The sequence below is a fragment of the Pipra filicauda genome, unplaced genomic scaffold, assembly GCF_003945595.2.
Source record: "Pipra filicauda isolate LSUMZ 115617 unplaced genomic scaffold, ASM394559v2 scaffold86_size2582843_pilon, whole genome shotgun sequence".
In the NCBI taxonomy this organism is placed as follows: Eukaryota; Metazoa; Chordata; class Aves; order Passeriformes; family Pipridae; genus Pipra; species Pipra filicauda.
Genome location: NW_024105053.1, coordinates 1,490,262 through 1,512,867, shown reverse-complemented (window position 1 = coordinate 1,512,867; position 22,606 = coordinate 1,490,262). Strand labels below are relative to the sequence as shown.

Below are 22,606 nucleotides of genomic sequence, written 5' to 3'. Positions count from 1 at the left end.
TGAATTTTTTAAAAAACATCAACATTAAATGATATATTTCTTGGTAGCTCATTTATCCGTAGCATTAGTAAATACATGAAAAAATTATTTCGTTAAATCATATTACTTTTTTTCCACTATATATTTTTTTTGATTTACAACTGATCATAGACATTGTAACAACATATAGTTTTATCCTGTGCATTTCTTTGAAAAAATTGGCAGGTCTCAAAAGGACTGGTAGGTTCCAGCAGAATACTCCAGTATCTATGGTTTTGGATATGCTCATAAACTAAGTGATGATACTGAGTGAATACTGAAGTATGAAAATTTGGTCATTTCTGTTTGAGCTTGTAAAGATCTAAGCTGACCGTCCAGTGTTACAAAAGTGACGTTTCACTGACTGACTGTCGTGAAATATAAATAAAGCCCATGGTCAGAGGAAACCAAGCATAAGCAGTCATGAAGGAAAAACTGGTAAATATTAAGAAAGGAATTAGTAACAAAATTTCAAGTTTCAATGTCCACCCTCGAAATCTACATCCGAAAAACTGCATGCAGTCCCGGCTTCCCATCTCCAAAGACTTACAAGAGAACTAGACTAGATTACAACTGGATTGGAGAAGAAAAGCAACATTGAGCAACATGAACATATAAGAGATGCCAGTGACACATCTTAAATACCTTCAGAGAGTGATTATAGAATTATTATTCATTGTACCTCACAATTCATGAATTAGAGTCATCAAATTCAAGCAAAGAATGGTTTAGAACAAAGAGAGAGAAACTTTTTTTCCGAATTAACATAATTATGCAGCCTATTCCATGGAGAACAAAAAGCAAATTGATTCAAAAAAGCAACTAAAGCAGCTAAAACACAGAATCATGAAAAAAAAGTTTATTGAGAGCTACTAAACATTAAGATGCAGATACAAAGCAACTTCAGGAAAGCTCTAAACAGATCACTGGAATCTAGAAAGATGCCTTTGGAGAAAACAGGTAAGGAAAAAAGTATCCTAGGAGAAAGATTAGTGCACACACTCCCCATTCTTACTCTTTGCATGAGATCCACAGCTGCCCCTTGTCAGAGACAGAAAACTGATCTAGTGAGTCTGTATCAATATATCACAACAGTAAAATGGATTATTATTAAGAACACAGGCATCTGTGTTCTTAATAATAATTCTAAAGAACTTAGAAAGAAAAATCAAAATTTTAAAGTATGTTCCCTTATTTTATGTATTTTAGAAGGAATGATTGTTTGTATATTATTTATCACACAGTACTAGCTTAACGTACATTGAAAAATACTGAAGAAAATAACATGCACTGATGTAAAAAGTTTAAGTAGAACATACATAGAATACTAAAAAAAATATGTACTTTGATATTTAAGACGTTTAATCCTGAATTAACATACCTGGGGAAGTGGTTCATCTACATAAATCCATTCATCTGATCCTGGTTCTATTGGTGGTGGTGGTGTCTCAGGAGAGGGAGGAAGCAGATCATCTGTAACTGGTAAAGGCTTTTCTTCTGTAACTGGTAAAGGCTTTTCTTCTGTGTCTGGTAAAGGCTTTTCTTCTGTATCTGGTAAAGGCTTTTCTTCTGTATCTGGTAAAGGCTTTACATCTGTATCTAGTAAAGGCTTTTCTTCTGTATCTGGTAAAGGCTTTTCTTCTGCTGGTGCTATTTCTTGAGTAGACCCTTGATATAAATGTACAATTAGTACCTTCAAACGTATTTTAAGTATCAATAAACAGAATTAGACACGTATGCTACTCTGACAAGTTCAAAATAATGGGACAGATTCACTATTTCATTACTTAGATGCTGTTAATCAGAAAATATACTCATGAAATCAGCAGTGCTCAAGGAGGATTGGGTCAGAGAACAGCTAAACAAACTTGACATCCACAAGTCCACAGGCCCTGGCAGAATGCTCCATGAGTGCTGAGAGAGCTGGCAGACATCATAGCCAGGCTGCTCATGATCACCTTTGAAAGGTCATGAGATCAAGAGGGATGACTGAGGACTGGGAGAAAGCAAATGTCACCCTGGTCTTCAAAAGGGGCAAGAAGGACACAGGGAACTACCAGTCAGTCAGCCTCACCTCAAATCCTGGAAAGGTGATGGAGCACCTCACCTGGAGGCCATCTCTACTCACACGGAGGACAAGAAGGTGATCAGGAGTAGTCAGCATGGAGTCACTAAAGGTAAGTCATGTTCCACCAACCTGCTTATATGAACCTAATAGTGAAGGACAGCTTGGAAGATATCAACATAAATATGAAATTAAACATTATTAATTGGCCACAGGGATTATTTTTCCATAGGGAATAAATAGTCCTTTACAGTACTTCTATACAATAGCTGGATTCTAACTAGAAAATCTCCACTCCATTTGCATCAATAGGAATTTTGCCACCCACTCCAGCAGGGCTATTAATTATACCAAGCATGTAAAAAAACCTCAATTCCAACTAGGTAGCTTTTTGAAAACACTCTATCCAATTTTCTGTCAGCTGTGGTATTTCCAAGAATTTTTCATGAACTAGAGACCTTATGCATGAGTAGTGGGATAAAATTTTACTGTAAAAAGTACTTTTCCAGTTAATTCTTTTTTTTTCCTTTTGGCGGTAGAAGACACATCAAGACTTTCTCATAATAGCTATGAAAAAAACCTCTGATTATTCACAGGCCTACTTGATGTATTTGTTTCCCTGGATACTTCACCTATTTTTCCTTTTTTATTATTTTCTGCTTGATTAAGAAGAGAAACGGAATAAAGATGTACCAAAATTCATATCAAAACCACTCCTAGTTATCCATATTTTTATGCTGCTGCTGCTGCTAAATGAATACATTTTGATAATGACAAGTTAGACTTTCTTATACCATTATGCTATACACCATTGTATCATTTTCATAGGATGAAAATGCTATCTGTAATTTTTAATCCAGGAAGAAAGACTGAATTTAATGCTTTAATTTAAATTTTATGTGAAATTGGTCCATATCCTCTGAAAAGGTAAAAACACAACAGAAAAGTTCAGGGTACTGGTTCAGGTATCACTAACTCACACAACTCCAAAGTCTTCCAGGGGCAGCAAAAATGCAGGTTGCCATATAGTGTTATATAGTAATTACTAATTATAGAGAAGAAAGTCTTTTGTTACTGATGTCTAGAAAGTAAGAACATGAAAACTTACTTCTATTCTGGTTTTTCGCAATTTCTTCCATTATAATTTCCTTCACTGTTTCACACACATGACTTTCTTCTGTCTCTGCATTTACACTCACTAGAATATTTTGATGGACTGAAAACCATTTCTCCAATTTTGGCCATGTGTCTAGAAAGCCTGAAATTCTACAAAAATCATATTAATGTATGAAATTAAAATCTAAGTAGTGGAAAATCAAACATTTTTGAAAATTAGCAAACAAAAGAAAAGGCAGACCATCTCAACACTAAAACAACTCCATCCACAACAAACTCTTCATTTTAAACACAGGAAAATTTTCAAAATCCTTCTGTTAGCTAGTCTTTCTTCCTCTTTCTTGTCACAAGCTAAACCTACTTTCCTATAGCACAACTAAACCAATAATAACAAATAATAGTCCGAAGTAGTTAGTATTATCAAATATTTAGAAACAAGACTTGTTGTTCTTGATTTTGCTCTTTGTGTAAAGTTAATAATCTAGTGATTTAATTAAAATTGGAAAACTAAGTGCTTTTTATAAATGTAGAAATGGAAAATAGCATTTTAGAAAATCTCTAACTCAATGTATTTCACCCAAAGGCAGTTACATCATGCATGCCATATAGATATATATAGATACAAATATGTATACATATAGTTTATGCAGTATATATCTGAAGACTAAATTCTACCTGGAAGAGTAATTTGGAAAATCAAACCACATGAATTCTAATTTTCTAGGATTATTTATATTGTGCAAACAATGAAAATATCCTTTAGGCTTCACATTAGAGAAACACCTAAGTAAGTTCTTTAAATTAAGCATGTCACTATTGTCATGGATCACATATGAGATTCAAATTAGTTATATGCCTAAACATCTACTGGAGCAACTTTTTTGTACTTCATATAACTTACCTATGTACGACCTGGTCCTTGTCCAAGTCAATCCTCTCTTCTAGGATTTCAGGATCTGAATTTTGATCACTGTTCTCCTGTTCAGTTTGAGATGACTTTGATTTATCTACTGTGTGGAAAAGAGCATATACGAGCATATATCGAAAAAGGCAATCATTCAGTTATTTCTGCAAAGTAAGATAATTATTATAAGAAAAATTTCAGTGGTCCTTGATCTTATACTTCTTCATTTAAAAATTGAGTATCGAACTTCCTAAAAGAAAGGAGAAGTCAGAGAACATTATAGAAATACAAAATCAAGCTGTAAAGGACTTAAAACCACTGTCTTGCCTCTTCCTTTTAAACGCATAGCCAATTATAGCACTAACATTTCCTAATGCATGCTTTGCAGGCACAGAAATCTCCAGTTGAAGAGATGGAGCATTCCTGTGGGCAGGCTATTTCAGCCTTATCTACTCTACCAGTTAGAAGGTATTTTCCCTGTCTTATCTGAATCTTCCTTGAAGTACCTACTTCTTTCCACAATGAGCAGATATTCCTGCATGAAACGACAAGGTATTGTCTCTCTCTGAGTCTTTTCTAATTTTAAGAAACCTTTAATTCATTAGAAATAAGCCAAATTTAAAAAATTCTGATATATTGTTCTTTTGACTGTATCACCACATTACATAACATGAAATAAATTCTGTTTGTATTTCTGAGATTACATCACGCATTGTCACGTGTTCCAATTGTTTTGGCCAAACAAGATCTTAAATTTATGAAGAATTTCAAGTGTCTATACATTTATCTTCACTATGTTGTTAGCAAGAACTCTGAAAATTTTGTCTCATCCTCACTCCTACATCTACATAGAAGTTAAATGTAAATTGTGCTTTAATTTAAGTTATATGCCACCTGTGTGCTGCAGTGAAAATAAAGAAGAATCTCCTATAATTTTGGATAATATGGGACATATTAATGAAAAAAACTTATGTTTTGACAACGTGTGTTAGGGTAATTTAAAATGTGTAGTCTGAAAGTGAAACAACTCTCAAGAGGCCTTTGAGGCTTTTGTCTTGGTTGGCCTAAAATGACAATTTCTGATCATTCGCTGACTAACTGAAGACAAGACAGAGGCAGTAATCAATAGGGAATTAATTTTGGCACTCTCAGAGAATGAATATTGGCACATCCCTCTGTTTATAATTTCCTTCATCCCTTTCCAAATGTGTTTCCTGAAGAAAAATACTATTTCTATACATTTATCTATATTGAGGGATATTTCTGCATCTGTTGTAACTTGTGTTTCTCCCAGCTGCTGTTTTATGTGATATCTAACACCAGCCACTGTACTATCTCAGCTCCAGTGAGAGTTCAGTACAAATGCAAAAAAGCATATACACATCCACTTGCATACTTCTGATTCACCTTTGACTGAAACAAACAGAAGTATTTGAAATAATAATTCAAGCCACAATTAATGAAAGTGATACTGCGAGATGTAGAGAAATTGTGCAGTAATGCTATTTTTCATTGGTAAGTACAACTTACAGATATCTGCTTATCATTTTACTTTGGTAATAGTAGTTGGAAACTTACACTTCATGTTAGCTGCACGTTTCAGTACCACAGTGTCTGAAATATCCAATAATACAGAAACATCAAATGCAGGTGAGGTAACAGGAGGCTCGTTAGGGGCTCTGGGATCAATAGCAAGTGAGAGCCTTCCAGGAATTGCCTCTTTTTCCTCTGGATCATTCCCTGTATAGGCTTTGTCAAATAGCTTTGCCTGATTAATAGTCATTGGAAACCCTTCCACAATCCACCCCTTCTCTGGTGGTATTTGGCTAAAAGTAAATGAAGAACCAGAATTATACTGTGAATTGATAGCATAATAATAAAAACTAAAGAAGAGCTTGCTCAAGCAGTCTTTCATTATTAATTCAGTATATTAAATATACTGATGAATACAGAATATGACAGATATTATTAAACTGTAAATCTGAAAAAATAACTCTAAGTTTAATTAAAAGTGAAAAAAAATCAGAAATAAAACTATTTTTGCTGTCTTGATAAATAGAATTTTCAAAACCTGTATAGGAGCTCTTTTTAGAAGTATAATTTCACTGTTTTCTCACTAACTTTTGTACTGAGGTAACAAATAGTAAAATCTGTTCTGTAACTCTGAAGTATACTAATGGCAGTATAACTTAAATCATATTCATGCAGGAACTTCAGTGCTAAAGGCACATCAGGGTAGTTGAGACAATTGTCTGTCAAACAAGAGTAGACAAAACCAAGTGTTTATATAATCTCATACTTAATGGCTTCCAACAAGAGGTCAATTAGTAGTTCATCAGGAATACTTTTTCCTTTCTTCAACCATTTCTGCGATGCGGCACCAAGCTGGGCACGTACAGACAGCTGTGGAAGAGTGCACTGTATGCTCAATGTTCACAACAGTCATTGTCAAAAAGAGTATGATTTTACTTTTTGTATTACATACTATTTATTTTTTATTTTTTTTAATTTATATTTAACAGGGTTTCTTTTTCTATTAAGGAGAATAGTTCTAACTGTAAAAAATGCATAGTTTAATCAAAATCTTCATCTGATTTCCATCACTACATTTGCAACAATGCCAAAAGAAACATGGTTGAGAAACAAAGGATATGAAGGTCAAAAAATAAAGAAGTGTTCTGGTTCTAAGCTTACTTTGATTGATTTTCACTACCATAAATCCACTGATGGTTTCCTACGTAGCATATCAATTCATTAATTCTACAGAGATTCTTTTGTATTTTAGCTTTTGAAGTATTTCTCAAAGAGCACTAAAGTCAAAGAAATTGTTGTAGAATTAAGCATTTTTAATGTAAAGGAAAGAAACATTGTCATTGAATAAATTATCTGCTTGGCAGTTGCAAAATCAAGAATACAGTTTTGCTAACTCAGAAATGACACAGAAAATACCATATCTTCTGTGAATTTGAGATTTAACATGAAAATATAGAACTTCGACAATATGTATAACTCTCTAACCAACATACAGAGGAATAGATTTTCATATTTCATACATAAAATGCTTGCAGTGAGGTAATAAAATTTAGAATGATGAAAAGGTGTAACCTTTTAATTAATTTAACCATTTTAATTAATGCTGCTTCATAAAGTAGAAACTAAAATTGGTTTACAAACCTTGGATAGGCCCTCTTGACTGTTCTATAACAGAAAAAACCAAGACTGTCAATTCAAGTTGACTCTTGAAGTCTTACGTCATAATGTAGAATTAAGTTTGAAATTGAGCAAAAATTGAAACATGCTTTCTTCCTTACATATTTCATTCTCATCTACCTGTTGGAGCCAAAATGAAAACTAAGAAAAATGCTTACCTTATTTTGTTCCCCAGAACTCTTTTCATGTGGAATCATATCATGTTCACTTTTCATTTCATTCTTAAGAAAAGACTCGATGGCCTCCCAAACCAGAGTATCGACAGATAGTACCTGAATATTGCAAACTAATACACAAAAAAATTAAATAACTTTGTAGTTTAAGTTGAGCCTACGCAGAGAAACTACTACAGGCAGTTAAATTAATACTATAATAAACGTTGTTTCCGCTCTTTCTTCTCTCTAACCACTGCAGTCTGTATCTACAATCACTAGCCACCTTGCCAGTCTCCTCTAAAACAAATAACTCCAAAATTTACCAAAAGCATTTTCAAATTTGCAATGCAGAAGTAATACTATATTAATACTACTTTCAGGGTTGGGTGTTTCTAATCTTATTTTGTAAGATAATGAAGGAATGATATGCAACCAACCCACATAAAATACAGATGTACCTGAGGTTCAAGAATTAGTAATTCAAGGATTTGCCCAAACAATTTTTATTGTAAGAGTGAGATTTTAATACAAATAAAAGTTTCAAAGAATTTCAGGCAAAAAAACACAAACAACCTCTACCTTTTTCAATAAACTTCGCACAGGTAGTTTTTCCACTAAAAATTTTTCCCAAAATACATCCCTTGACAGGAAATGAAGTAAGTATACGTGGTGAAGGTTTGGGTTGTGGAGGATAGAACAACTCCATCAGTCTACGAAGCACATGACCCAATATGTTATTATTAAGAGGAGGTTTGTTTTCACTGTTCTCTTCAGTTGGACTCCATGCCCCTGTCATACTCTGTATAAATGACAAATTAGCAAATCATGTCTCAATATGCCTTGTATTTCATTTTTCTAGATATATGTATTTATACACAAATACAATACATAAAAAAACCAAATTTGAATAGTATTAAATAATAAAATATTTTTTAGAATAGACCCTTGTTAAAAGGTATAATTATATCATAATCATTAAACATGTCTTGATATTCACTAATAACTAGTTAAGAGACAAGTACTCCTACAAACACTTACATGGGTTCTGTGATGTTTTGCCTCTGGCTGGATGCCAGGTGCTCACCAAAGCCACTCTATCACTCCCCTAACCAACAGGACAGGGGAGAGAAAATATAACAAAAGGTGCATGGGTTGAGATAAGGACAGGGAGGGATCACTCACCAGTTACCGTCATGGGCAAAATGGGCTCAGCTTGGTAAAATTAGTTGAATTTATTACGTACCAAAATCAGAGCATGATAGCGAGAACTAAACTAAATCCTAAAAAACATTTTCCCCTCACCCCTCCTTCCTTACTAGACTTAGCTTTATTCCCAATTCTCTACCTCTTCCTGCTCAGCACAGCGGGGGAACAGGGAATCACATGTTGTTTCTGTTGCTTCTTCCTCCTGATGGAGAGAAGTTCTTCCCTTGCTCCAGCACGGAGTCCTTACCACATGAGCCAGTCCTCCCTGAACATCTCCAGCTCAAGTTCTTCTCATGGGCTACAGTTCATGAACTGCTCCGGTGTGGGTCCCTTCTATGGAGTGCAGTTCTTCAGGAACAGGCTGTACCAGGACGAATCCCCCATGGGGTCCCAAGTCCTGCCAACAAACCTGCTCCATTGTGGGCTCCTCACTCCACAGGCCACAGATCCTGCCAGGAGCCTACTCCAGCACAGCCTTCTCATGAAGTCACAGCCTTCTTTTGGGCATCCACCTGCTCTAGTGTGGGGTCCTCCAGGGGCAGTAGGTGGATCTCAGCTCCGGCACCTGAAGCACCTCCTCCCTGTCATTCTCCACTGACTTTGGTGTCTGCAGAACTATTGCTCTCACATATTCTCACTCCTCTCTTCTGTGGCCTCAATTACTTCTCTGTGCAAAACCTTTTTTTTCTTCTTAAATATGTTATCACAGAGTTGTCACCACCTCAGCTTTGGCCAGTGGTGGGTCCAACTCGGAGCCAACTGGCGTTGGCTCAGTCGGATATGGTGGAAGCTCCCAGTAGATTCTCAGAGAACCCACCTCTGTAGCCCCTCTGCTGCCAGGACTTTGCTGTGCAAACCCCCAAAAAGATTCCTATAATCACTTTTTTAATTCCATAAACATGAAAAATAATTTCACCAATACCATAGAATTAATCAGTAGCAGATTTTTGTAATAGAAATCCAATATTCTACCATTCTGCCTTCTAAAACTGGGCAACATTACTGTCCAGTATCCCACATAAATCTTTGAAAATTTTATGGATAGATTTCAAATATATATTTGCCTAGAAAGCATTCAAAAGAGAGAAAAAAAAACCAAACCCAACAACCCAAATCAATTCAAACAATTTAAGGTAAGGAAATTCTGAGTAGAAACTTCCAGTTCACGTACTCTGAGATCAATAGCAATTTATGATTTACCAGTGTACAGCTTAATGAGGTTTTGCTAGTAAAGATCCTCTTACTGAGAATCACATCAGAAGAAAGATAAGAATGGAAGGATGTAGTCAAAAGAACGGAACACAGAATTACACTTTTGCCACTCTAATATATACTCTACCAGTATTGCATCTTGTAGCACTAGCAAAGTTTACGCGCAGTTTATGCTGTAAGAAGTTGAAAGACAACATTTTAATATGCAGGATAATACTAGTCCTGTATTAATATTTATTTGGTTGCAGCATACTAAACACCTGTTTGGAAGTTATGTTGACTAATAATATTTCCTGTTAGATTCTAGCTTGTCACCTCATTTGGGGTGTCAATAAAAGGTTGACAGGTAAAGTCAAAAGTTTCAGCAAGAGAAATGCCAAGTAGGTAAAAAAATGATAAAAAAAAATTGTTCACAATGAGAGTGGTTAAACATTGGAACAGGTTGCAGAGACTGTTGAATCTCTATCCTTGAAACACTTGGAAGTTGACCAGACAAGGTGTTGAGCAACCTTATCTGACTCAGATGTTGGCCCTGCTCTAAGGAAAGAGGCTGAACTAAATGACTTTCACATCTCGTTAAATGCAAACAACTGTGTCATTCTATAAAATTATATATCTATATATTATATACAATAAATATAGATGTCTATCTCATATATATATGTACACACATATATAAAATTAAATATTTCATCACCATCAACAAAAGTGAAGAGTTTTAAAATTCTACTGAAAGTTAATGTTTTGAATTCATATTCTGGATAGAATATGCAACCTTTTCCTGAATCTACTTTCTGAATGATGTATTGCGACACCATACATTCTACTAATAGAATTTGATCACTGTTTATTTTGAACATATGTGTATTAGATAGAAAAACACGTCATTATCATGCTAAATTAAATTTAAAATAAAATTTCAAATTAATAAAACAAAAAAAAAATTCTTGAGTTGCACAATATCTCCTTTCCAAAATATCTCAGAAAACATACTTCTTCATATGTAATTGAAAAAACATCCTTAAAAACCCCAAATCCTTATACTATCTGAACCATTTTTCCTTAACCATGTAAGTAGAGATGGATCAGTTGTTTAAAATTTTATTAGACTTCTGAGAAAAATTAATTCCAAATACAATGGGTTCCCTCACCTTTTGGCTCTCTTGCCCTTTTAACCAGAAAATTGCTAGACTGTACCTGCCATGAGGTAAAGAAGTTTACCTGTCAGAAACAAGTTTTCAGGCATCCAGGTAAGCATTATATAACTCCTGGTCAATACTTTCAAATGAAACGAGAAATTATTTGCTATTTTGAGTAGTATCTAATGTTATGCTTGTTTGGGGTGATTTATTATGTGATTAGCCATGACTGATAATATGGTAGTTTCCAAACACTTTCATGCTAAATCTAATGTCTAATATGCAATGGACTGATAGCACTGCATTTTCTTGTATTTTATCAAATATACTTGATACTTTTAGTCAGTATGTAATGTAAACATAGTATTCTTGAGAGATGCCAAACTGCCTGCCTTGGGCTTTTTACAAAAGGTTTAGGAAAATGAGCATGAACATTGCCAGAATGCCCTGTTGATACAGTTTTACCTAGAAGCAATACTTTGAAGGCATTAGCTGTTCACTTAGGTTTTCAGAACACATAAGTATGAATCGATGCCAACAATTTTACATGTCATATTATACCAGCTTTTCATGAATAATGATTCAGAAAGGCATAAGACTAACAACATCTGTGAATAAATTAATTACGTGACTGCGCATTTGAAACAGCCTGGCAGAAAAAAAGAGGCTTTAAATGTGTCAATAAATCTTTGTGACCTTCACTAATGTTACATCTAGAGAGGACTTTATAATATAAACAATATGACTGAAAACTTAAGTTTTCATTAGTGCTCCCCACTGTTTCCTGCCTTTCTATCCTGTATGTCCTTCCTGTTTACTTTGGGTATGGGCCTTTTTTTCACCTAAAGAAAGTGATCATGAAGTTCATTACATGAGTTGGTATGTTGTGAATAAGGACCTTAAAAAGAGATACATCAGAAAAACGTTATGATCGAAGCCACAGAAACTCATAACTTTTATACTCATTGGAGTATAAATCAAAAGAAAACGTACCAATTGGCTCAGGAAGTGAATAAAAGCACATATATATTGTAGTTATAAATTCCCAACAAGATAAAGACAGGTTATTTGCCATGATTTTGCCACATTCTATTTATCAACTTATTTGAGGTCTAAATATGTAATGGGATTTTTTTTTTCGAAGAAAAGCACCATTAATGTAACTTTGAAAAAATTGTACAATATATTTTAACAGGGAACTATTCATCCTTCATCTTCAAATTTTGAAATTACACTAATGCGTTGTAAAGTTGAAGAAAAGTTTTAGGGTACCCTGAAAAATAGTTATTTCTATTCCAACAGAAGGTTAAGAAAAAGTCAGCCATTTTTAATAATTTTCACAAACATTACTATCTTAAAATGAATGGATCACTCAAACCAATAAATCTTGTTAGACCGCTTTCACTCAAAATTGCTGAAATTAAGACTTCTAGTATTGTAACATATATAGTATTTAATTTTACTGCTTTTACTTGTTACTTTCTGTTGCATTTTCAAACCTGGTAATATAAACTACACCTCCAAATTCTAATTGGCTGAAAATGCAAGGTGTATTATCTTCCATTATGTATTATCAGTTTGGTGTACCTTGTATTCACCATAATCTTTTTCATCTAATAGACTCATTTTATTCATCTCTGCAAGTTGTTCTGGGCCAGGTTCATTTGGCAAAGGTTGAATTGAGGCTTGTTCATATATTGGTTTTCCATTTAAAAAAAATTCCTTCCAGTCCAGCATCAGTTTTAATGGAACTCGGCTGCAGGAAAAAGAAAAACAAAACAAAACAGTTCCAAATCAAAAATTAAAGGGTTAGATGTTTGAAAATGGTAGACCCAAATTTATAAGAATCTTAATCATGAAACAAGTACATGCTAAGCTAGTTATAGCTTATAATGCTCTCTGTAATTATTACAGCTTTTTGTAAATGTTTGTTTACTTTTAAGACAGCTGTAGGCACTTGTAGGCTTCAGTACTTTCACAAATGTGTTATCACACAACATTTGGCTGGCAGAGCTGTGTAGTAACAGTTTTGGTATAGCTATTTTTGCCAGCCCCAAAACATTCTTAGTTTTGTGGGGTAAAGCCTCCTCTTGCCAAAAATCTATAGAATGTTTTTACTGCAAGTTAAAATTAATTTAGAATTGTATGAATAGTTAAACTCCTTTTTTTTTTAATTAGTAATTTCACTAAATTATGTCTAGGCTGACTATTTTATCATGTAACTACCAAGCCTAAATTTATATAATTTCTATAAAATATAATCAGATATATTTCATATGGTTAAATAGTATTATTTTAACATACAATTACATTAAAAAGCAATTAAGATTTTGGTATACTTTCTAATGCTGTAAGTCTTACCCCACAGTCAAATCACTGAATACTAATGAAAGAACTACAGCTACAAAGCCCCACTCTGCGTTTTTTTAAACACTTCTACAGCACAGGCACGTGGAGATTATTGCCCTTTTAGGGCCTTCTCAGAAACCCTGTACATTTAGGGCATGTCAGAGGGAATCACAGCATGTAGGACTCAGTAGAATTTGGGCTCAGTTGCCACTCTTTGGACAGTCCAGGCAGGGCTACCTATCTTAGGAAATTCATCCAGTTTATATTACACTGAGGAAGTGTTCAGCCACTAGATCAATCTAGAAACCATTCCGTTTTTAACTTATTAACTAAACAATTTGTTCACAAGAAAGGAAATCAGTAGTTTAGCTGTGGCACTAGTGGATTTTGGTCTCCTAAGGATTCAAGTTAGTTGCATCTTCAAGAAATTATGTGAAGGCTGTAGCACTAGTTCACTCTGTATTACACACCAGTGAATTCTCACACAAAACTAATGTTACCATTTTCCCCCACAAACTAACTGAAGCTGTCATGTAAAATGTCTGAGAAACTACATAATTGGTTACAGTGCAGTCTGAATAACGAACCCTAACAGCTACCTTACAGCTGTTATTTTTGCCTAGCAGCTACCATACTCACTTCTTTGTCATGTAGCGATATTCTCCTACTTTTGTCGACATATCAACGATTTGGCCCATCACTTCCCAACACATAGAATAATGTTTTTTATAGCGGGCCTGAGCTCTTTCAGCAGCAATTTTCTCATGTTGTTCTCTCTCTTTCATTATCTGTTCTTCATTATCAATGTTTTCTTGTTTTGCAAGAGCCTGGAATTTTTTTAAAGAGTAAATCTGAGACTGCAATGAAAATGAAAGTGCAGAGGTGCACAGTCCTGGAAATTAAAATTAACTTGTTCATTTAAGTCACAAAACAGAAACAGCTCATTTCTCACCAGAGCTGGAGAGCCAGCAAGCAGACTAATACAAAAACTAATCTAAAAACTTTTATTAATTCTATAAATTCCACTTTGTTTGCTTTCTAACTGCTAAAATACAGTAAAGGAGAAATGCTTTACTTCTTTAATGACAAACAGATTAAGAACATATTGAGTGCTTGGGGGCAGTGAAATCACAGGTTTCAGTGGAATTACTCATTCAGAAAATGTGACAAATAATTTATCTTACTAGATTCTGATCTTCAAATAATTTTAAATTATTGATGTTGTTCAATCTTCGAAAAAGATTTCTGGTCATAGTAGAAAATTATTTCTGTGATGGTGTGCTGCTTTTGGCTGAAAGCATACTTAAAGAGATGTACTTAAAGAGATCAGATAGCTGCTGATTACACAGGACTCCAGCTGTGTTGGAGGATTTGGAGTTGCTATTTGTTTTTGACAGGATCACATTATGCCCTACTATGAGCATTGCACTGGGCAGTTTTCCACAGAATTTTAAGTCCTTTTAATCAACTGAAAGCTTCAAGGTAGAAAGAAATAAGCACTCATGAGTGTAACCACTCCAGCATTTGTCAAAAATGGACATTAACATATTATATCTAAGTGAAATTAAAAACATGATTCTTGAAACAAGATCTTAGGCTATTGTCTTTTGTCCTGTTGCCTCTGCAAGACTGTGCCTTTTAAATTCAGCACACAGAGATGTTTCCCTACAAAGTTAAAATTAGTATAGAAAAAAAGATCAAAATTAGACTTTAAGTTGCTCAGCTTTATCCCTTATTATCCCCCTGCCATGGGGGGCTGTTCTTCCTCCCTCCCTACATAATTCCCCTAAAGTTTTAACACACTGCAAAATGCTCTCAGTTCCACAATTACAGTTACATGCTTATTGCTTATCACCCATGTCAGCTGTAACTGTGAACTAAAAAATAAAAGAATATATTTATCATTAAATCATCCTGTCCTGAGAAAAGTCTTGAAGTTGACAATAAGAATTCCATTTAATAACATTCTAATAGTCCTGTAGCAATTCAGAGAGCAAAACAATCTTTTACCGCTTCTCTGTCAAGAGCTTCCTGGAACTCTTTTTGCCGTCTTTCTTCATATTGTTTTTCCCTAAAAATTCTGTTTTGCCTTAACACCTCTTTTTCATGTCGAACATGCATGAGTTGAGCAGCAATCCTCCGCTCGTGCTGAGATTGTTTCATTAGTCTGTAAACAAGCTGCTCCTCCCGGTAAGCCTTCTAAAAGACAAAAAATAATGCTACTAAGCACAGTTTATAAACTATTTCCTAGACAACTCATCAGTGTCTCATATGAGAAATACAAGTGGAGTTTATATAACAGCACTCACCTGTTTATATGACACATAAATCCAGAACAACAAAGATATCTATTTATTAGTACTATTTTTGTAAGAAGTGGTACTATTTATGTAAGGATTTACAGCAGCAGTATTTATGTAAGAATTGTAGAACTCTAGAAGAGAATTCTAACTACGTCTTAACTGAGATATTCAGTAAAAATACATTTGGTCAGATTAACTCAATTTTAATGTGGTTATTTCCCATGCGCAAAGAAACTGCAGCACATTTTAAATAATGGCTTCTGCATCTAAAGATATACCCTTTCCTCAAATAATTAACTTATTTCTGCTATTCACCAGTTTCCATTCTCAGCCACATTCTACTGGATCCTTGATCACTCTCTTTTCTACAGGTTTGAAATTCTACCTTCCTTCTGGGGATTTGGGTAATTATCTTCTCCATTCTCCTCTATTCAGGAGACTGAGAATAGGAGGAACCATTCCAGAACAGAGCAATATACAAGACTTCTGGGCAATAGTTCCAGTGTTCTCGCTGGGACATGGATACAATACCTTATTTGGTACTATGGGAAAATCGTTCTGAACTGTTGCTTGAGGCATGGTCTGTGTACAAAGATACTTTCAAGGCTATGGATTGTTATTTTTCTAAGTACTCTCATAACATAATAGTATCTTATCACTACTAAACTTCTCTAGCCTTCCCTGGTATGTAAACTAATGCTTAACCTAACCTAAAGTTTTGCTTCATTATAACTGTCCGGAACTCCTTCTGAGTCCTAAGCAAAAACATCAGCTTGCCTTTCAAGCCCCATTGCCAAATACCACTCCTACAGCAGAATTCTAGATGAAATATCTGATTTGCTGAATATTTGTTTCACATGCAGCAAAACTACTAGGAAATATATTCCAATGTAAGGACCTAAACTGGGAACTGATTTGAAGATTTCAAATTCATTTTCCTAAGAACAGAGGCACAGGTAAAGCCAGTTATTAGTACAAAAAACCCCAAACCAAAATAAAGTCACATCTATTTTCTTTTATCTGGTTTATTTTTTCATTAGCTGCCTGTGACAGAGAGGAAAAACACGTTACATACATACACCTATAATTGAACAATTCAATTTGATTACATATTATCATATTATTTACGAAAGAACTCTACAAAGAGTCTAGATCTGTGCTACACAATGCAAACTAGGACACCTGTAAAAAAATTTTTACGCAAAGCATGGCTATTTGAATTTCAATAATAAAACCAACAACTTTCTAAATAATTTATTTAATATTGATGTTGGGAAGAAGCCAATTTAAAAAAAAACAACCTCTTTCCATATTTTTAAGTTCTTTTCTCTTCACAATTGCTGGGAATAAAGTACATTCCAATTAAATTCTGGTGACTTGAAAATACTAAACTTATTTCAGCCAAAATGTGGGCTTTGCACTCCCCTTTCCTAGCACCAAATCTCATAACACTGCATGATAGTTCTAATGGCAGATGCAGTCATCTCAGGCTTTAATCTCAGAGTGGTTCACCTGCATGCTATGTTGTCTCTATACAAAGTTTTTCTCAAAATGAGGGCCTAATTTTGAATGTGTTGTGTTTTGTACCCTATTTGTAGTTTACTGTTTGTAAGCTATTTTTCTATGGAGGGAATTATCATCATGCATGCAACTGAAGTGGAAAACAATGCAATCATAGCAATTTTATATTCATTCTATGTGTCATTTGATATAGTTCAGGTGATAAATTTTTCCAATAGTACTGCCTACTGAAGAGTTAGTCTGTCCATTTTCTCTTACATTCCTATCTCAAGGCAATAAAAGGAGTAACAGCACCCTTTGCCATCTCAGTTCTATCCACTGCTTCTTTGGACTTAGTATTTCATTAAGGTTTCAAAGAAGAGTAGAAAATGCAAGATTTGTTTCCTATTGCAAGTAAATGTCCTTCATTATTTTCTGTAGTTGCTACTGCTTACCTTCAGCCATGGAGCAGTAGGTACTTCACCAGAAGAAAATGGATTTTAAAACCCTAATTCACAGGGAATTGAAAGAGCCACCCTAACAGAGTGGTCACTTGTCATACTCAAACCATCAACTTTATGGTGCAAAAAGTTGGTCCAGTGAGAAATTAAAGCACCTTATTTAGGTGAATGTGCTCTTCCTAAAGCAAATGGTAAGATGCTCCTTTAGAACACTTTACAGCACCTAAAAGAGACCTTGTCTTTGCTTACTGAAGTGTAGAGAATTTCAATATTCTAAGTGATCAAATATTTTGGCATGCTCAGTAGGCCTAAAAAGAGCTAGTAGGAAATTTTTGAGGAACAAGAATAAATGAAAAGGCAACTAAATCAAAGATACACAACAGATAAGTAAGGATTCAGAACACCAAACTCAAAGTTTCAGAGAGGTTGCTTATTGGGTGGGGAATTGTCATGGTAGCTATCTTTCATGCAAAAAGGAATGGACAAAGTACTCAAACCAAAGGTTAACAAGTTTTAAAACTTCTGGACATGGTAGGAGACAACATAAAAATTGTAGTACCATTTTTTGACCTAAAATTTTACATCAGCATCTTCACAGAGGACTGTGAAGTGCCTGAAGAAATCATAAATATCATAATTGGGACATCCGCGTAATAATTTGAAAAATTACTATTAAAAGAGCACAAAACACACTTTTTTTCCGGTTTACCTACTTGAGACAACAGTGGCATCCAGTGGCCAAACCATAATGTGTGTATGTTTCATGTTGTTCATACATAATTACTGTATCACGTTTCTATTTTTCTATTTCCTTGTTTGATTTACATACAAGTGAAACAATTTTGTGCTGTTGTATGGTCATAAAATTTATGACCAAAACTTACAGTTCAGCATACATAAATCTATTTGGTTGACAAGAAATAATCTAGTAACAGTTCATTTCTCCTCCCATTTTCATGTTCTCAATTTATTGCTGAAAGTAACTTATTCCTGGTAAATTTTTAATTCAGAGAGATAAAATCTGAACAGAGCACCTAAAAATAACAAGTAAAAAGCACAAATAATTTGTTGAAATGGTGGAGATAAAGGTTCAATAGGAATGAAGCCATATTACTGTCAAACACTTTCAACACCTCCCTATGAAAATCGGACTGGCATCACACTATGTTCTACAAAGAGTAGAGTATTTTCTCTCCCAGGCTTCAACCTGTGAAGTGCCAAAAATAAAAATTTTGACCAAAGTTCTTTTAGTAAGATTTATAAGCATGGATACAAAACAATCTACTGCGTTCTGAAGGGATGAAATTCATTTGACTCTAAATGATCTCATGCCATGTTCAAAGTTTATGCTGTACAGGTAAAAATTTGATCCTAATACCTACAGGGCAGCTGCAGTTTCAGTGTGAAAATCCTTTATGGTTCAGTACATAATGGAAGGGAAAAGTAATTTTCAACTATTTTGTATATTCATTTATTTTTTAAAGAAAATACCTTAGTTTGCTTCCCAGTTCTCTTAAGCCAAGTGGCACCTAATTTCTGAAATCTCGAAGTTCCAACCAAACATCTCTTCCTCTGCTAATTTAGAACCAAATTACCACTAAACAGATTCTCTGATCTGGTCAAACTACTGTTCCAGTCAAATGCTCACTTGTCTTTCCTTCTAATCCCTACAGTCTGTGACTTCAGTTGTTCCTATATCAAAGCTTATTTTTTTTTCCTGGGAATTTAGGAACACTATTGTTAGTTTTGCCTTGATTTGGAGCCTCCCTGGAGCCTGTGTGATTGGCAGCACATTGCTAAAGTTCCTCCATCCCAAACTGATAAGGCTTGTCCTAAACCTCAGGTGGACTAGCTGTGTGACCTCCTCACAGCACTGGCTGGCTTTGCTGGTTTACAGCTGCTGTATCCACCAAGCAACCCAGTGACTGACAGCCAGGACTTTTGGAACCCCTAGTCCAGGCTGCCAGGGCTGCAAGAGCTCAGAGCAATTAAAGAGCAAGTTTTGGGACTCCAGTGATTTCAGGCGACTGGAATGCAAAACTTCTTCATGGCCTATGGATATCACCAAGAACATGATGTAAAATCTCTTTGAATGAGAACTCAGAGACAGGATACATGGATAGATGCACTCTTGGTCTAAGCTACTACAGGTGTTTTTCAAGAATATAGATCAGAGATAGACATCGAGAAGCATCTAATTCCCAGATGACTACCTCAACAAATTAAATTTTTTCTTAACATTTCCAAATAGTCTCACAGAATCACAGAATATTCCGAGTTGAAAGGGACCCACAAGGATCATCGAGTCCAACTCCTGGCCCTGTACAGGACCATCCCCAAGACTCACACCACATACCTGAGAGTATTATCACCACATACCTGAGAGTATTATCAAAATGCTTCTTGAACTCTGTCAGGCTTGGTGCCATGACAACTTTCCTGGGGAGTCTGTTCCGGTACCCAACCATCCTCTGAGTGAAGAACCTCTTCCTAATATCCAACCTAAACCTCCCTTGACACAAGTTCAGGCCATTCCCTTGGTTCCTCTCACTGGTCACCACAGAGAAGAGATCAGTGCCTGCCCCTTCTCTTCCCCTCATGAGGAAGTTGTAAACTGGGATAAGTCTCCTCTTCAATCTCCAGACACTACATGCCAAGGCTTAAAAATATATACATATATATAAAATATATGCTACACATCTGAAATGCTATTATTATGCACCAGCAGTGGAGAAAGTCCCAGCTATAGTGGGTTCAACACACATGATCTAAGCTAAGGACTCACAGTGAAACACTAAAATAAATGATAACCAGAAATCACAGAAACCCAGCAAATTACAAGTTCTGTTTCTACACAATCACTATAAAAGAGAAGACACGTGAAATCAGTAATCTAAGAGCTGCTTTTTGAATAAGGAGTATCTGAAGAGAAATCTTAAAAGCCTTGTGCTTTACAGGACAGGATTCAAATGGAATAACCTGCAACATCCATTTTTAGACAAAACACAGATGTTCTCCAGAGACATATCTTCTATTCCACAACACATCAAAAATCAAAGCTCTGATCTGCAAATTGAGTTTGATTTTTCTCTTTGTTCAAGTTTGGGGGAGGGGGGTGGCAGGGAATAGAAGGCAGATCTTCAACTGATTTTTATAATCTTTGCTCTGCTACCTTCATTTATCTTTTGTGGTTTGTAAGTATGGTGTATGACATAAAGGTTCTGAGAAATAACAGATAACCTTCCCTATTTCTCAAGGAAAGCCAATGGTTGGCATAAAAGTAGTGCATATATCTTCCTTTATCCTCTCCAAAAGTGTTCTGATTTTATATTTGTAAGCAAATTTTTAGATTGCTAACTGCACATGGACTACATAGTTCAGCATACAATTTCTCACCTCTTCAGATTCATGTGCTAGTAACTGGTCCATTAGCATTTTTCGTCGTCTCTTTGCTCGTTGTTCTCTAGCAAATGTATCTTCCTCTAAACGTTTTTGAATTTTCCTTATATATTCACCATCTGAATAAACATTTAACAGCTCAGCTTTTGTCTGTGCTGTAGTTTCTTGAGTAGTTTCTTGAGTTGTTTCTTGCAATTTCTGTGTTTGCAATGATTCTTGTATATCACTGATTGAAAAGATTAAAAAGAGAAAGATCTCTGACTTAATATGAATTATGGTTCTTAAAGGTGTTTACATACAGATCCCTGTATAGCTATATGCAAGTCTAACAAATGTACAACATCACTCTGAGGGTACTGTGGCTACTTCTTGGTGCCCTTGTTACTGGGTTACTCCTCAAGATATCACTCTGAGTACAGTTTTGCAGTTACAAGTTTACACACAGAAATATCTACAGCAGTATGGATGACTATCACCTCCTGTCAGTAGGGTATACATATCAATAAAGATGACAGAATGACTATTACTTATAATTATTCACAAATAAATCAACATACAGGCAAGTTTCAGGAAGAAAGTTACTTCTCTCTATTTCCTTTGAAATGTGTTACTGTGTCCGCATATTCAGAGCCATTCTCACCTCTCTGCAAGGCTAAATGACCTTATAGACCCAGTGACTAAAATTAACAGAAGAGATGCACTTTGATCCATTTCTTGCTGTATATGTGACAAAAAGTAGTGAAGGAAGCTTGAGCCATCCCTACTACAACTAAAGGTAAGGTAAAGACACTGCAACCGTGTTGGAATTGAAATATGTGCAGTGCTAGTGGGACAATCACTCAAAGAAGAAATCACAGTTTAAACTAAATGAGACATTACTTTTTCCTCAAGTAGCTGCCTACATAGATAGCAGACACCCGAGGTAGGATCCTGTCTATTCTTAGCAATCTAATATCCAAATATTACCTGTCAGTCACCGGGCTGTGTAATTCAAAGGCATTTCCTGTCATAGACTTCTCAAACTTGTCTATTTCCTTGTATACGTTCTGAAGAAGTAACACAAAATTTAATGTTTCCTTTCTCTTCACAAAACATCACAAAGAATGTTCAACAGAACAAGTATTAGGGAATTACTTTTCTGTCATGCATGTATAACAGAAAGGTTTACAGTGAAAATACTTTAAGCATCAGCTAGACCAAGAATAAAGGCAAGACTATTTCCTTCTTCTACCTTTCGCTTCTTCCCTTGTTCCCTGTCCCTTGCTACACCTACTTCCATCAGCCAGAATATCCTACAAATTTGCAGCTATTCATTCTGCAGGATAATTCTGATTTTGCATAGGACTTCAGCAGTTTACATAATTCTCACCATTCAGAGATTTGAAAGGATATTCTGGGCTATCATCTGCTTTTGAATCAGTAGCTTGAATGTATCCCCAATAGCTACTCAAGCAACTATGTTACTACACTCTACATTTAAATACATCTGTGACAGTTGCACAGTTGTAAAAACTGGTAATATTTACACTCCTGATGATAATACAATCCAAGAACTTGAATTACAATCCA

At 35.1% G+C, this 22,606-nt stretch overlaps 1 protein-coding gene across 27 annotated transcripts in view; it reads right to left on the bottom strand.

Moving 5' to 3' along the window:
• SPEF2 (sperm flagellar 2) overlaps positions 1 to 22,606 on the bottom strand; it is a 78,507-nt gene that overhangs the window by 42,390 nt on the left and 13,511 nt on the right. For 21 of the 27 annotated variants that reach the window (XR_005567057.1, XR_005567058.1, XM_027745598.2 and 18 more), the window contains 12 exons: positions 22,004 to 22,083; positions 21,035 to 21,263; positions 15,385 to 15,573; positions 14,014 to 14,201; positions 12,613 to 12,781; positions 8,048 to 8,267; positions 7,472 to 7,599; positions 6,403 to 6,506; positions 5,682 to 5,929; positions 4,101 to 4,209; positions 3,192 to 3,349; positions 1,400 to 1,686 (listed from right to left, as the gene is read on the bottom strand). Coding sequence is in view for 25 of the 27 variants with exons in the window: in XM_027745598.2 (XP_027601399.2) it covers positions 1,400 to 1,686; positions 3,192 to 3,349; positions 4,101 to 4,209; positions 5,682 to 5,929; positions 6,403 to 6,506; positions 7,472 to 7,599; positions 8,048 to 8,267; positions 12,613 to 12,781; positions 14,014 to 14,201; positions 15,385 to 15,573; positions 21,035 to 21,263; positions 22,004 to 22,083 (2,109 nt within the window). In the remaining 2 variants the exon portion in view is untranslated. Of the gene's footprint in view, positions 1 to 1,399; positions 1,687 to 3,191; positions 3,350 to 4,100; positions 4,210 to 5,681; positions 5,930 to 6,402; positions 6,507 to 7,471; positions 7,600 to 8,047; positions 8,268 to 8,813; positions 11,084 to 12,612; positions 12,782 to 14,013; positions 14,202 to 15,384; positions 15,574 to 21,034; positions 21,264 to 22,003; positions 22,084 to 22,606 lie in introns of those variants that run through there. The other 6 variants (XM_039390756.1, XM_039390774.1, XM_027745606.2 and 3 more) reach the window with 6 other exon arrangements.